Below are 16,724 nucleotides of genomic sequence, written 5' to 3'. Positions count from 1 at the left end.
ACGATTATAGCTTGGATGTCAACAATCGCATTTATTCATGTGGCCTTACAATTATCATATGCGATACCACCACGGATTTCTCAGACAGCAGAATAGATAGTTGCGACGACCAAAAAACTATTGTGAGGTTTTACAACAGCTCATGGAACAATCTGGTGATAGTAGACTTCCTCCGCTCTACTATACGATGAGGCTAAGTGCATGCAAGTGCTAGTGCATGGGAAGAAAGAATAAAAGAGTGCCTAGTGCATGTCTTGAGTAAGTCGAGTAAACCAAGAGACACTCCTCCACGTACAACAATCACATCATGTACACGATTTGCAATCACCACACAAAGTAGCATCATTCAGACCATTTTTTGCCACCAATAGGTAAAAAGCTTCTATAAAGACCTTTCTTGCAGCATGGAGTAAGAAGAAAGTGTTGCATGATGTGAACTGAAATTAACCTTGCAGCTATGCACTTAATGGAAAGGAAAGTATCATTAAGGCAAAGATTTCAGTACATACATTCAGTTTAATTTTTTATTTTTTTTTTTGGGGGGGCGGGGGGGGGGGGGGCTCTTACAATTTCTGTCCACCCCACATGGCAAGGTTTGAGAAAAGCACGGTTTTTACACAGGCTCAAAAAGCCTCCGCATCAACACTCCCTTGAGAGAGAGAGAGAGAGAGAGAGAGAGTCGACAGATACTGAAGAGTCGATTTCCTCTTCCAAAAATGAGGGCGACTCAAAAGGTGAATAATGTATCAGGTATAGTGTCCCATATTCTTTGTCCCACCAAAACCAACCGATCCTTGTCGGATTGATTTATAGAATTATAAAATTATTGCTTTAATGTACTTGCACTGACCAATTCAAGCCCACAAATATGATGTATTGAAGAGCCCCAGGTGTCTTGCCCAAAGCTAAGAAAGATATATTAGAGCACTGCCATAATCGAGTTAAGTACTCTGCGTGTTTTCCAAAATCTTTGTACTCGGACCATACACCCTGTTGCAGCGCTCCTCAAAAGAGCCCACTAGACAAGAAACAACTTCGTGGAAAAACATGTTTGCAACCTGCATGACAAGCATCGCGAACTCAAATGCGCAACTGCCACAAGCAAAAAATTCAGGCTTAATGAGCGTGCCTTACTTGTCGATAGAGAGGAGACCTAAACTGAAATTTCACTGAAAAGTGGAGGTTAGAAGTGCCTGGGTTTGGTCCTGGCTTAAATTCCCAAACATTGATCAAATACTCAAAAAGATTGCTTTGAGAAACCGATGACTGCATAGCCAAGGCAACAGATCCACAACTGTTAAATAACACAAAACCTCACTGCTGCCATTTAGTTTGAAGAGACTCTGGTTTACCTTAATCAGCGAAGGCTGTTTTAATTCAACATGTGATATGTATCGTTCAACAAGGAACTTGAAGCCAATCTCAAGTTCTGCCTCTAGAGCATCATCCTTTCGCCACAAAACAGCAGATCTTTGACACCATGGCACAAAATCCTGATACAGATCCACTGCTGCCACCACCGCAAATAGCTGTTCTGGAGTATACCTGTGAGCATTTCATTTCTCTCTCTCTCTCTCTCTCATTGTACCATTGTATCAGCTCTCATCCCCCCCCCCCCCCCCCCCCCCCCCCCGCCTTTTTAGTTGTACTCGCACATTGTATTACATTCACCGCTTGTAACTTTTTTGGTCTCATAGGTCACTTTAGCCTTCTGTAGACGTTGATATATCACTTCATTTCATTTCCTCCCTCTGTCACATCAACTCTCTCACTGCAACCCCGCCCGCCCCCTCGCGCTGCCCCTACAACCCAGCCAACCCCGTTCACGTCTGCAACACAGTTGGCAAGCCTCTCTCTCTCTCTCTCTCTCTCTCTCTCTCTCTCTCTCTCTCTCTCTCTCTCTCTCTCTCTCTCTCTCTCTCTCTCCGCGCGCAAGCGCTGCAACCCCGACTCCCCCCCCCCCCCCGGCGCTTCCCCTAAAACACCCCTCCCCCCATCGCGCTCCCCCCCCTGCCCCCGCCCCTCGTGTTCCCCCCTGCAACCCCCCCCCCCCCCCCCCCCCCCCCCCCCCCCCCCCCCTTTTTTCGCACTTTGCTGCCTCTTGCACAGCCCCCGCCCCGCCCGTCCCCCCTCGTTTTTCTTCTTGCAGCCCCCGCTCGACCCCACCTGTAAACCCCCCCGCCCCCAACAGGTACAGCAGAAGCCAGCCCGCAGGGAATTTAAAAAACTGCAGGAAATCAGAAAAATTACAGATTTTCAGGATTTTCAGGGAATTTCCAGTAAATTGCAGAATTTGCATAAAGCGGGTTTTTTGTCGAATTTTGCAGAATTTGCAGGAAATGCACGCCATGTCCGCTTAGTGTGGGAGAACAAGTATGCATAATGTGGAAGCACTTGTGCGTGTAGGTCATTTTTTTCTCGTTTTTGGCAACGACCAAACATGAGGAAGCCGAATGCCCCTTAGAAGATGCAGTTCAAAAGTGCAAAGAAGAAATGGCCGAAACAATTAACAAGATCAACCGCCACCTAGTAGAGACAATAAAAATCCTCGAAGACCGCGTTTTGGCCCAAGAAAGTAAGATCACGGCAATGGGAGATTGGGTGACGGCCCAAAACGAAGAGATTGCATCACTCAAGAAGCAGCTCGCTGAGGCACGATCAAGAAACACGCTTGAAGAGGGAGAATTGCAACCCTTTGTAATAGAAGAGCTCAACACAATCAAAGAGCAAGTGCGAGCCATCAAAGAGGGAGAAGAGCAGCATAAAGAAATGACGACTTCTTGGGTGGACGTTATTACAAAGACCCAACAAAAAGCAGATAAGACTGAGAAATGGATTGAGGTTGCCAAGAAAGGGAAAAGCAAGGAAACAACATCCACACCCACCATCATCAACCCGACACTAGAAGAGGAGCAAAGAAGACCTGTACACTCTCTACATGTGAGAATTTGTGGCCTTAAAGACAAAGATAATGTAGAGGAAGAGGTAAAAGAACTCATGGCTTTGATGGGGGTTCATGAGCCGATGCACTCAAGAGCTTGGAGAGTGGGCAAAAAGAAAAATGGGAGCGAAGGGGAAACCTCGAAAGAAAGGGCACCCTCCTTCGTTTTCCCTCCCTGGAAGCGAAGGACTTTTTGAAGAAGAGACCAACTCTTAAGAAGATGGGCATCTTTCTCGGGGATGACCTTACCCTCTCACAGGTCGCCCATATGCAAGAGGTAATGCCAAAGATTAGAACGGCAAGGGAAAAAGGTAAGATTGCTTTTTACCGAGATGAAAGAGTGGTGATATTAACCCCATCATTACATCACACGAGCTCGCTGCCCGCCATCGCCCAACCCCCCTCCCCATCCCCTCACGCTGCCTCTCCCTGCCGTCACCCGCCTCGCCCGCTGCTCGTTGGCTGCTGCGCGCTGCTCACTGTGCGCTGCCCGTTGTCTGATGCGCCCTGCCCATTGCGTGCTGCCGCTGCCCGCTACCCTCGCCCGCCTCATCCTCCCCTTCCCCTACCCTTTCCCCCCTGTGCGCGCCCCATTCCCCCGCTCCAGTCGCCCCGCCTTATCCCGCATCCCTTCGAGTCACACTTTCGGCTCGCAGGCAGGCTGTTTTTTTAGCTTCCTTGTGAGCGCCTCGTCGCCAACACTCTCCTCGATTCAGCAGCAGACATAGAATGGCGGCTTCTGCTCCACCTCAGAGGGACTCCACAGAAGCCCCGTCGCCCGACACCGCGGAGCCGACCCTTCGACTTGCTCTTTCGCCAGAAGAATAAGCGAGCTTGATGGCCGAAGTGGAGCGTTTGCAAGCCACTTCGGTTATCTGTAAGATCATTGACACTCGACCCAGTCAGCACGAGGTTCGGGATCTACTACAGGCCAGTCTTCTCTATGATGTGGGCAAGATCACTGATGTCCAAATCCTCGAGAGAGGGTACCACCAAATCGAGTTATCTGCAGAGATGACTAAGGTGATTCCGATGAGCTCACTCAACATCAGAGCAGCTCGAGCTTACTTCCGACGTTGGCATCACGGTTTTGACCCTACTGCAGATGTTCTTGAGGAGGAGGCAAACTTGCCGATTTCGGTCTGTTTCCCAGGCCTGAAGCAAGAGTACCTTCCCCTCCTACCCAGGATTGGTTCCATGTTCGGGACAGTTCTGGGGTCTCCATGCACGACAGCTTCAGTTGTGGCCAAGGCCGCAGGTTTACCTACTCTGCGGGTTCTCGTTCATGACACGCACTCCCCAAGGTGGTATTGCTGCCTAGGGTGAGTGGGGGATGGATCAGACAGAGTGTGGAGTATTCGGGTCTCCCGAACCAGTGTTTCATTTGTAGCCAGATGGGCCATATGGCAAAGGCCTGTCCTCGCAGGAGACCTCGACCCACAGCGCATGCGCAGCCTCCCAAGGCTGAGCATGCCAAGCAACCAGATACATAGGACGCACAGGCTGGTACATCGACAGAGACCAATTGCTGGAAACGCTAGCAGTGTTTGATGCAAAAAACGCTAGGGTTCATCTGTTGCAAAAACGCTAGGTGTCTTGTTGGGGGTCTTGCTGAGAAGGTGCCTGTTGAACAAGTGTTCCTGCTGCCTCTTCTGCCAAAGAATGCTAGCGCTAAGTTTACTTATATACTTGGCTATCAAAATTACCCTACCTAGTTCCCAACAATAGTCACTTGAAAATAATATGTGAAAAATGGCTAAAATAGGGAAAATAGGTATGTGCATCATAAAAATGCTCTTGATGGGTTCTGACTGTAATCTGATGATCATACTGTGTGCAACCAGAGGATATGCATCTATTTAAAGTGTCTGGACATGCAAGGTTTGCGAACAAACTCACAAAAGTGCCAGATCACTTCCTAAGCTAGGCTAACTGAACCCCTGTCATGAAGTAGCTTGTCCACGTACACACAGGGTTATATATGCACGTAACATCCCCTCCTTTTCAAAGTGAGATACTGGAACCGAACTGTATGGCGTCGAGGGAGATCGCCATACAGCGTCTGGAATCTTGGAAAGGACTCTTCACCGGCCCACTCTGATGTGTGGGTCGTGCGATACTTGAACTTCATAAAGGTATGCAACGCTTGCTTTTTTGGGCCGCGCTGAAAGCGACACAAAGTCATACGTGGCTCCTTCAATGCTTCAACTTCGTCTATGCGTCTACCTTCTTTAAGAATCTCCGAGGATGAAAATTCCTAAAACCACTTCCAACACAAAATCATGAACATACCCATTACATGTAAAGTGACTGGAAAAATACTATTCCTTCGAAACAACTGTGCATGCAATGTAGATGAACAAAATGACGCTCAAGATGAGTGCTCCGAACTATGATCAAGGGTTCCTTTTACTTATGGAAGGGGGAGCCTTCCGTTCCTTTAGTGAGAGAGTGCAAATGATCACAAACAAAGTGGTAAACACTATGAATGAAGGTGCATGAGACTGAGAGATAGAGAGAAGAATACGACACCACAATGTTGTCAAAACTCTCCTCCGAAGGCCCCACTCTCTGTGGCGAGAGCGGTCTACTATTGATTGCACAAATCTCTACAATGCTTTGGACTTGCCAACGATGTTGACGACGATGAGGACCACGACGAGACGGGCTGAAATCTGAAAACGCTAATGGCTGAAATCTGCAAATTTTTATCTGCTGAATTCTGACTCTATGTCGGTGACGATGTCGATGGCGGCGATGCGACAACGACACGCTGAAAACGCAGATGCTGAAATCTGCGTTTTCGGGGCTGAATCTGCAAACCACGCTGGATCTGACCGTGCAGCGAGGATCTGCTGCGGGAAGGTGAGATCTGCGAGGTTCGGGACTTCTACTGCGGAGTGCCTATGCTGAAAACTGAAAACAGTGGTGCTTCTGGTGGTTCCGTCGCGGTGAATCTGCAAAATGTTGAGATGTCAAGCTGATGCAAAAACGATAGGGCTGAATATGGTCTTGTTACAAAAACGCTATGGATCTGCTGTGTCTGCTAATGCCGCGGCTTATCTGCAACTGCAAAACGCCAGGGGCTGATCTTGCTGGAAACGCTAGCAGTGTTTGATACAAAAAATGCTAGGGTTCATCTGTTGCAAAAATGCTAGGTGTCTTGTTGGGGGTCTTGCTGAGAAGGTGCTTGTTGAACAAGTGTCCCTGCTACCTCTTCTGCCAGAGAATGCTAGCGCTAGGTTTACTTAAATACTTGGCTATCAAAATTGCCCTACCTAGTTCCCAACAATAGTCACTTAAAAATAATAGTGAAAATGGCTAAAATAGAGAAAATAGGTCTGTGCACTGTAAAAATGCTCCTGATGGGTACTGACTGTAATCTGATGATCATGCTGTGTGCAACCAAAGGATATGCATCTATTCTAAGTGTCTGGACATTCACGGTCTGCGAACAGACTCACAAAAGTGCCAGATCACTTCCTAAGCTAAGCTACCTGAACCCCTGTCATGAAGTAGCTTGTCCACATACACATAGGGTTAGATGTACACGTGACAGACGCCGTTCTGGGAGCATGCCTCAAAATAGCTGGTATAATGAGGAATGCCGTCAGACTAGAGCTAGACTTCAAAGGGAAGTGCTTTTGGGGGACATCACTCACAGACAGTCACAGATTGACTTCCGACGCCTAGTGTGGCAGAAGAAGAGGTCATTTTTGGCTCGACTAGAGCAGGATTTATACAAGCTATTCTTGAGTGAGGACTCACTCGCGTGAGGCATGACAGCTCTTTCATGAGTTGTTCCCCCCCCCCCCCCCCCCCCCCCCCCCCCCCCCTGCCATTACCTCTACAGAGACTAGGGGTCAGTACGCATCATCTTTGTACACAGTTTCTGGACAGCAACTCCTTCCCGACCCCCCCGATCCATGCCCACACACATGTGCTTTTTTCACCGGTGAGATGGTAAAGAAGGCCATTGACACGATGAGAACTAGCAGAGCATATGATCATGATGGCTTAGTGGCTGAGCATTTCATGCATGCCAGAGATCTACTAGCAGAGCTTCTAGCAGTCATGTTTAACCGTGCCATGTGTGAGGGCTTACCTGATACTTGGAGCCTATCTACGATTGTACCTATCTGCAAATCAGGAGACCCTGTGAAGCCTGGGAATTATCGCACTATCATGATTGGACACACATTGGCACAGTTGTACGCATCCATTCTTGAGCAGCAGCTGAGTAGATGGGCAGAGAAAGAGGGAATGTGTGCAGCTGCTAGGCAGGTTTCAAGAGAGGTTTTTCTACTCTTGACCATATCTTGACACTCAAGACCATCATCGAGGAGGGTAGATCCTGTGGGAAACGGATTTATTGTAGCTTTGTGGACTTCCGACAAAGCATTTGACAGTACCTAGAGCTAGATTGATGCACAGATTACAGGAGATGGGAGTACCCACAGAGCTCATTTGGGGGATCACGGCATTGTATAGATCAGTAGTAGGGCATGTACGCACTTCAAAGGGTCTATCTACACCGGTTCACTCCACTATTGGAGTGAAGCAAGGCTGCCCGCTCTCTCTAGGGCTGATCTGCTATCTGCAGGGGAATCTGCTAACGCTAGGGTTGATCTGAGGTCGTACTGTCGCCAGGCTACTACAATGCAAAAACGCTGGTTGATCTAGGAGCAAAACGCTAGGTCAATGCTGATGCAGAAAACGCTAGGCCTGCTGTCTGTGGGTTCTTGCTGAGAAGGTGCCTGTTGAGAAAGTGCTCCTGCTGCCTCTTTCGCCAAAAAGTGCTAGCGCTAGGTTTCTATATATACAAACTTAGCAAATTCGCCCTACCTACTTTCCAACAAAATTCACTTAAAAATAATAAGCGAAAAATGTCAAAAATAGGTTTTATGTACTAGAAAATGCTCCTGATGGGTTCTGACTGTAATCGGATGATCATGCTGTGTACAACCAGAGGATATGCATCTAATCTAAGTGTCTGGACATGCACGGTCTGCGAACAGACTCACAAAAGTGCCAAATCACTTCCTATTCTAGACTAACTTGACTGAAATGAACCCTGGTCATGTTGTAGCTTGTTCACATGCACATAGGGTTAGATGTGTCACGTGACAACCCCTCCTTTTCAAAGTGAGGTACTGGTACCGAACTATATGGCGTTGAGGGAGATCGCCAACAGCGTTTGGAATCTTGGAAAGGACTCTTCGCCGGCCCACTCTGATGTGTGGGTCATGCGATACTTGAACTTCATAAAGGTCTACAATGCTTGCTTCTTTGGTCTGCGCCGAAAGCAACACAAAGTCATTTGAGGCTCCTTCAATGCTTCAACTTCGTCGATAGTCATGCGTCTACCTTCTTCAAGAATCTTCGAGGATGAAATTTCCTGAAACCACTTCCAACACAAAAACATGAACATACCCATTCCACGTAAAGTGACTGGAAAAATACTTTTCCTTCAAAAAAATTGTGCATGTAATGCACATGAACAAAGTGACGGAGTACCAAACCGTTCATCAAACACACGCAAACAATGCAATCGAAACTTGTCTTTTGATCTAAATCAATCAACTCTGGCAAATCATAGTGGCAATGCCGATGCTTGATGCTCAATCCTTCTTGTGCTCTTTCGAATACTGTGTCATGCCAAGGAAGAGACATGGAATGTGAATTCCTTGGGTGCAAACATTTCATCTGAACCCATGCGCTTGGAACCATGATGTCATCTCCCTATACCAACATGCTATATCTCCCTGCATGGCTAACTGTCGAGAGGACTCAAGTGCAAGGTGGGCGTATCTGACTCTGGGAAGTTCCCACATGCAGGTGTATGAAGGAGACAGGTGAGTGCCTCAACTACTAGTGGGGGGAGCAGCTAGCTCTGCTCGGATAATGGCACGTGGTACTGAAGCCTTGGCTCTAATGAGCCGTGAGATCATAGAGACGAGAGGCTTCTACAAGTCCCCCCATCCATCAGTGCGACCTGTCCTCCCGTGATGATCCAATGAAGGCCCCCATATCTCAAGTCCATAGAGCAATGCAGAAGCCACCAAAGTGTCAAGGAGCCAGAGCTTCGTCCAAGGCTCCACGTAAAGTGATTGGAAAAATACTTTTCCTTCAAAAAAGCTGTGCATGTAATGCAGATGGACAAAGTGACGGAGTACCAAACCGTTCATTAAACACACGCAAACAATGCAATCGAAACTTGTCTTTTTGATCTAAAACAATCAGCTGTGGCAAATCATAATGGCAATGCCGATGCTTAATGCTCAATCCTTCTTGTGCTCTTTCGAATACAGTGTCATGCCAAGGAAGAGACATGGAATGTGAATTCCTTGGGTGCAAGCATTTCATCTGAACCCATGTGCCTAGAACCATGATGTCATCTCCCTATACCAACATGCTATATCTCCTTGCATGGCTAACTGTCGAGAGGACTCAAGTCCAAGGTGGGCGTATTTGTCTCTGGGAAGTTCCCACATGCAGGTGTATGAAGGAAACACGTGAGTGCCTCAACTACTAGTGGGGGGGGGGGGGGGGGGGGGGGGGGGGGCAGCTAGCTCTGCTCGGATAATGGCACGTGGTACTGAAGCCTTGGCTCTAATGAGCCGTGAGATCATAGAGACGAGAGGCTTCTACAAGTCCCCCCATCCATCAGTGCGACCTGTCCTCCCGTGATGATCCAATGAAGGCCCCCATATCTCAACTCCATAGAGCAATGCAGAAGCCACCAAAGTGTCAAGGAGCCATAGCTTCGTCTGAGGCTCCACGTAAAGTGATTGGAAAAATACTTTTCCTTCAAAAAAGTTGTGCATGTAATGCAGATGAACAAAGTGACGGAGTGCCAAACCGTTCATCAAACACACGCAAACAATGCAATCGAAACTTGTCTTTTTGATCTAAATCAATCAACTGTGGCAAATCATAATGGCAATGCCGATGCTTGATGCTCAATCCTTCTTGTGCTCTTTCGAATATTGTGTCATGCCAAGGAAGAGACATGGAATGTGAATTCCTTGGGTGCAAACATTTCATCTTTTTATGAGTAACCCGCATACATTCGTTCTCATTCATGAGTGAATCGTGCTCATCGTACAATATGTCATGCCTGTGAAAAGGGATCACATAAAGACGCTGACTAAAATACAGGAAACGATCACGAATGAAACACTTGTACAATGCGTGCTAATTCATGTGGGGGTTCTTTGGACCTAGGCTCGAGAGCCAAGACCGGTTCTTCGTGAGGGGTTCTTTGGACCTAGGCTCGAGAGCCAAGATCGGTTCTTTGGACCTCAACTCGAGAGCCAAGATCGGTGCTTCGAGATTGATCGTCTCTGCAATGAGGTTAGCTTCACTAGAGAAAGTATCAACTAACACATCATTCTTGTGAACAATCACATCATCTTCATGCAACTCATCATGCTTGTCATTATCATGCAATTCATCATGCTTGTCATGATCAACCAAATCATGTGTGTCGTGCTATGGAGAAGAAGAGACTGAGAGAGTCTCCTTTTCCTGATTCTGTGCAAGCTGCACTTGCACAATAGAAAAAAGTCGCCACAACTCTTTCATGTGTTGGTTGCCCTTCTCTTGTCTTGCTTTGTTCTTGCGATCAAATGCTGCTTGTCTTTCTTTGTTCTCGCAATCAAATTTTGCTTCTCTTTCGTCGCGCTCACGTGCTCTGGCTGCCATTCTGTCTTGGTACTTACGCTCTATAGATGCCATTATTTCATCGCTTTCTAACTTCCTGTCCATCATCCTCTTGTCGAAAGCCTCCATAGGAGTTAGTGCAATGATCAAGCCTTCGCGTAGATGGGGAAGGGAGAGGGTCGGAAAAACCTCTTGGTGGGGAAAATTCTTCTTTGCCTCTCTCATGCTCATCACCTCCATGCGAAATATCCATTCCGCTTCGAGTGATGACCATCCACTGAAGTCTTGGGTTCTTAAGTTCACGAGGAACTTGGATTCTTGGGGGTCTTGAGGGTATTCAGGTTCTTGAGGTTCTTGCGGTTCTTCTTAGCTTGCAATCTGTGTTAGAGAAGGCTCTTCTCTTCACCCGAGTTCTGCTCTTTTCCGTGGGCGCACCCCTCGGCGGCCTTGCGCTCACACCAAGGTTGCTTTTTCCCACCTCACGTCGATTGGCCGGCCGCTGAGTGCACTCCTCTCAATGAGTGAAAAGAGGCACAAGGGGAGGGGCTGGACAAGCCCTTCTTTCTTAGGTTTCCTGTCACTCTTCAAAAACACGATCAGGAATCGACATGCCCAAGAGACTTGGGTTACGTGCAACTTCAAGAAGCAAAAATAAATAAATATGTGGTTCTTGTGGTTCTTTTTCTGAGTGATACAGAACACTGCCAAAGCTCTGATACCGATGTTAGGTGCAGCGGAAGTGAAAGTTGAACTTTGCTCAAGATGAGTGCTCCGAATTGTGCTCAAGGTTCCTTTTACTTACGGAAGGGAGAGCCTTCCGTTCCTTTAGTGAGAGAGTGCAATGGACACAAACAAAGTAGATAAACACTTTGAATGAAGGTGGATGAGACTGAGAGATAGAGAAAGAAGAATACGACACCAGAATGTTATCAAACCCTCCTCCGAAGGCCCCCCTCTCTATGGCGGGAGCAGTCTACTATTGATTGCACAAATCTCTACAATGCTTGGACTTGCCGACGATGTCGACGACGAGACAGGCTGAAATCTGAAAACGCTAAGGGCTGAAATCTGCAAATCTTTATCTGCTGAATTCTGACTCTATGTTGATGACGATGTCGATGGCGACAATGGGACGAGGACACGCTGAAAACACAGATGCTGAAAACTGCGTTTTCCGGGCTGAATCTGCAAACTTCGCGGGATCTGACCGTGCAGCGAGGATTTGCTGCGGGAAGGTGAGATCTGCGAGGTTCGGGACTTCTTCTGCGATGTCTGACTGCTGAAAACTGAAAACGCCGAGTCTAGGGCTGAATCTGTCGCGATGGAATTGCAAAACGCTGAATGTCTTGTTGCTCCAAAAACGCTGGGCTGATTTCTGCTATCGCTGTGGATTTTGCTAACGCTAGGGCTGATCTGCTATCTGCGGGGGAATCTGCTAACGCTAGGGTTGATCTGAGGTCGTACTATCGCCAGGCTGCTACAATGCAAAAACGCTGGCTGATCTAGGAGCAAAACGCTAGGTCAATGTTGATGCAGAAAACGCTAGGTCTGCTGTCTGTGGGTTCTTGCTGAGAAGTTGCCTGTTGAGCAAATGCTCCTACTGCCTCTTTTGTCAAAAAGTGCTAGCACTAGGTTTCTATATATACAAACTTAGCAAATTCACCCTACCTACTTTCCAACAAAAGTCACTTAAAAATAATAAGCGAAAAATGTCAAAAATAGGGAAAATAGGTTTTATGCATTGGAAAATGCTCCTGATGGGTTCTGACTGTAATGTGATGATCATGCTGTGTACAACTAGAGAATATGCATCTAATCTAAGTGTCTAGACATGCACGGTCTGCGAACAGACTCACAAAAGTTTCCTATTCTAGACCGACTTGACTGAACTGAACCCTGGTCATGCTGTAGCTTGTTCACGTGCACATAGGGTTAATTGTGTCACGTGAAATTTTATGTCACTTGGGGTGGTCCCGTCGGACGGGGTCCCCATAAGTTGGTAGGACTTCTTCTTCTGTTACTTGTTCTTCTTAGGGTTTAGGCCCCTCGGCCGGCATTTGCAAGTTGGGTCCATTCTTAGGGCTTTGACACGTCAGCAATTTTGTGACATGATACATCTCCCCTTCTTGGAAGAGAGTAATCGTCCGCGATTACAACATATCTACAAAACAACTCAAGTTAGCTCAAAAATTTCCGAGGGACAATCAGTTTGCTCTTTTTGTTAAGGAGTTAGCTTCTCCTTTCGGCTCTTTTGATCAAGGAGTTGGCTTCTCCTTTCGTCCAGATCGAAACTCTTGATATGCCGGCGTAGTAAAATTAGCCATCACCCAGACCGCATTGATTTTCCACGGGTGTCTTGATGCACTGAAATTACATACCCAGGTAATCTCATCCAATTAGGAATATTCAATGATTGGCACATCACAATGCAACACAAATGCTCACATATGCATGTTACAAGACATAGAAACATAAAGCTGCCGATGAACACTCCCCCTGCAAAGAACCATCCAAGTCCGAGCCATGAGCTGTTCAACGACCCCCTCATCACTCCTCTCGCAAATAACCTAAAAAGGTCTGGGCCATGAGATATAGAGGCCTTTTACAACCAAACACCCCCCAGACCGTAGCCTGCTTCGTTTGGAGGTGTTGAGAGTAACCACTTCTCAGACTTCTTAATACTCCCCCTGTAAATAACCATGTAGGTCCGGGCCATGAGTAACAACAACAATATTCTCCCCGTAAATAACCACAAGGGTCCGGGCCATGAGTAAAAACAACACTTTTCAATAATTCAATACTCCCCCCGTAAATAACCACAAGGGTCCGGGCCATGAGCATAAACAAGCATTCTCAAACATCATTTCTCACCCCCCACCCGGAAGTAAAATTACCAATCATTGAAACCAGTATTAAAACCAGAGTCAAACATTACAAATCGGCACCAAGACAGGTTCAAAACAGATACCATCCATTTCAAACGAAGTTTCAAACAATACTTTCTCAAACAAAGTTCAAAAGTATCTAACTATAAAACAACTAGAGAGTTCATTTAGGGTTTTGTTCGGATAACCGAACTTTGAGGACGACTGGCTTGCCCTTCTACATCACAGTGATAATTCGGTTCCGAACCTGGAGAGTCGCATCATTCTTGTCATGCCAAGGCATGCCTAATAGAACGTCACAATTGCCCAACTTCATAATGTGGAAATCGGCTTTTCCATGATAATCTTGGATAGTCACTGGAAGAGCACCAATGAGTGGTACCACTTTCTGAGTTTGCCCTGTGGCTAGCTCAGCTTCAATTTCTCCACCCTTTGCATCATAATTAAAGTCGATCTGCTTCAAGAATTCTGGATAGATGAAGTTCTCTGTAGCTCCTGGGTCAAAGAAAATTAGGGCTTTCAAACCGTTGACTTTGCCATGTGCTTGACACAATTCATTTGTACTTTCAAGGCGTATGCCATAGATGTCAGGTACTAATCCAATGGCCGGTTTAGCTCGCTTGGCTGGAGATGGTCCTGGGTCCCTATCGACCGTGGACGCGAGAGTCGGCTCCGCGGGTCTGTTAGTGCATTGGGGACAACCAAAATAGTTATGTCCTATTTGAAAGCATCCAAAACATCGGCCTTCTTGTAGTAAGGTGTCTCGTTGTTGAGGTGTCAAACGGGGCCTTTGTGGTTGACTTTCACGAGACTCTCAAGAAGTTGTTTTTTGTTGGCGAGAGTTGTGGTTAGTGGCCGAAGGTTCTTCTGTGGTAAAACTCTAGCTTTCCCTTCATCAGTTTGTAGCCAACCGCGGCATGGTCCATAAGCTCTTGCATGGTAGAGGCTTGCTTGGAGAGACAATATTCCTGCAATGGTGATGGTAGTCCAATGGTGTAGCGCTTGCACTGGTCCGCCAAGGAAATGAACTTAAAGGAGGACACCGGAAGGCTCACGTCAAGAAACCTCTGGCTATAGTTGTCCATGGTTTCGGTGGCAAGCATTTTCAAGTTGCCCCACTGCCAAAATCCGGACATCAAACATAGAAGTCATGTAAACGTGTGCAAAAATTGTCTTGAAAGCTTGCCAGGTCCTTGGAGCATGCAGTTATGTCGCGATTGAACTCCACCATCGCATAGCATTATCTTTATGAAATCGAGCTGCTCGAGAAATCTTGGATTCTTCTGTACAGTTCCCCAAAGCATAGATGTTGTCGAATTGTTGTAGGAACTGCAATGCTTTTTTCTGATCTTTCACCCCGGAAAAAGTGAAAAATTTGACTGTCATGCCGCCATCCTTGAAATATTTGGGTGGGTTAGGCGCATATCCCGAGTATGGATAATAAGGGTATCCATATGGTCTCCAACCATTGTAGCCTGGTGGCGGTGGTGGTGGAGGTGGGGGCGATGGCGGTGGCAAAGGCGGTTGCACTGGATCAGGGTCAGATAGCTGCACCATATTCCTGAAGACTCCCCTGATCGGAACAAACAGCTCAAAAGGTTGCCGGTTGGAAGCTCTCGTACTTTTTGGTGCCGGAGGAGGAGGTACCACATGGGGTATCGGAGGAGGTAACATGTAGTTCAAAAATTGTTGAAAACTTTGCAACATCGAGAGATTCTATTGAGGATGCCGCGAAAGAATGTCGTGAAGCTCGTCGAGCAGAAACTGCAAATATTGAGCTGAATCCATGAACGCCATGTCTTGGGTTCTTTATGGCTTATGCCCTGTAAGACAGAGCGATGAAGACGGGAGCGCGCCCAATGCGGGATGAAGTAAGGGTGGGAGTGGCTTATCTGTGTGAATGCAATATAAAGAAATACCGAAAGGGGCACCAAGGTTTGGGGCCAATACTCTTTGGGGTGGAATTCCACCACTCCGTGTCGCGTATCGTCTCTCCCCCCCCCCCCCCTCTCTCAGTTTAGTTGTTATTGAAGTGCTAAAGAGTGTTCAGTTTGTTCTTTTCTATGGGCACGTGGTGCCTATCTTGTGACAGTGGTATCAGAGCAATTCCGCCACTCCGCATCGCGTCTCTCTCTCTCTCTCTCTCTCTCTCTCTCTCTCTCTCTCTCTCTCTCTCTCTCTCTCTCTCTCTCTCTCTCTCTCTCTCTCTCTCTCTCTCTCTCTCTCTCTCTCTCTCTCTCTCTCTCTCTCTCTCTCTCTCTCAGTTCAGTTGTTATTGAAGTGCTAAAAGTTTGTTCAGTCTGTTTGTCACGTGCACATCTAGCTCTATGTGCATGTGGACAAGCTACTACAAGTCCAAGGTTCAGGTCAGCTTAGGAAGCGTTTTGGCACCTTTGTGAGCCTGTGTGTAGGCTGTGCATGTCCAGGCACTTAGAGTAGTTGCATATCCTCTGGTTGTACACAACATGATCATCAGCATGAGCATTTTTCAGTGCACAGAACCCATTTTCCCTATTTTATCCATTTTTCACTTATTATTAATAAGTGACTTTGTTGGGAAACTGGGTAGGGCAAATTTGCTAAGTTCTATAAAAGAAACCTAGCGCTAGCACTTTCTAGAGAAGAGGCAGCAGAAGTCCTACAACTTGCAGTGTACCTTCTCAGCAAGACCGGTAGAACTCCCTAGCGTTTTCAACCATCAAGACCTCTGGCGTTTTCACTAGCAGTTTGAGCCCAATGTTTTTTGTAGAAAATCAGCCTTGGCGTTTTTTGCTACAGTTGCACTGGCAGTTTTGGTTGCAGAACAACATCAACGTTTTGCAGTTTCTGGCGACAGTTCAGCCCAAACACCTGAGTGTTTCCAGTTTTCAGCACCTAGACTCCACAAGACCAGCCCCAAACTTTGCAGATCCTCGCCGCACTTTTAGATCCCCGAGCATTTTCAGTTTCAGCTTGCTGTCCGCAGATTTCAGTATCTGCGTTTTCAGCGCATCGTCGCCATCGCCGTCCTCGCCGACAGTGTTAGAATTCAATAGTCAGCAGATTTCAACCCCTAGCGTTTTCAGATTTCATCCCGTCTCGTCGTCATCATCATTGTCATCGACATCGTCGGCAAGTCCATTGCATCTAGACCATTGTACCAGATTTGTGCAATCAATAGCATAGACCTCTCTCCCCATAGAGAGGGGGGCCCTTGGAGAAGGGTTTGACAACCGTCTGGTGTTGTATTCTTC

General features: G+C 47.0%; 1 protein-coding gene across 2 annotated transcripts in view; it reads right to left on the bottom strand.

Moving 5' to 3' along the window:
• Positions 1-467: 467 nt before the first annotated feature.
• Positions 468-16,724, bottom strand: part of LOC147432822 (uncharacterized) — a 42,142-nt gene continuing 25,885 nt past the window's right edge. Inside the window, exons 2-4 of one of the 2 annotated variants that reach the window (XM_086492623.1) lie at positions 1,353-1,545; positions 1,194-1,266; positions 468-1,092 (exon numbers count right to left, since the gene is read on the bottom strand). In XM_086492623.1, coding sequence (XP_086348749.1) covers positions 1,019-1,092; positions 1,194-1,266; positions 1,353-1,545 — 340 coding nt within the window. In that variant the 3' untranslated portion in view covers positions 468-1,018. Of the gene's footprint in view, positions 1,093-1,134; positions 1,267-1,352; positions 1,546-16,724 lie in introns of both variants that reach the window. The other variant, XM_086492622.1, reaches the window with a different exon arrangement.

Source organism: Adiantum capillus-veneris, chromosome 20 (assembly GCF_014529385.1).
Source record: "Adiantum capillus-veneris isolate H3 chromosome 20, ASM1452938v2, whole genome shotgun sequence".
Lineage (NCBI taxonomy): Eukaryota > Viridiplantae > Streptophyta > Polypodiopsida > Polypodiales > Pteridaceae > Adiantum > Adiantum capillus-veneris.
The sequence above is the reverse complement of the archived record's forward strand: the minus strand, read 5'-3'. Positions and strand labels throughout refer to the sequence as shown.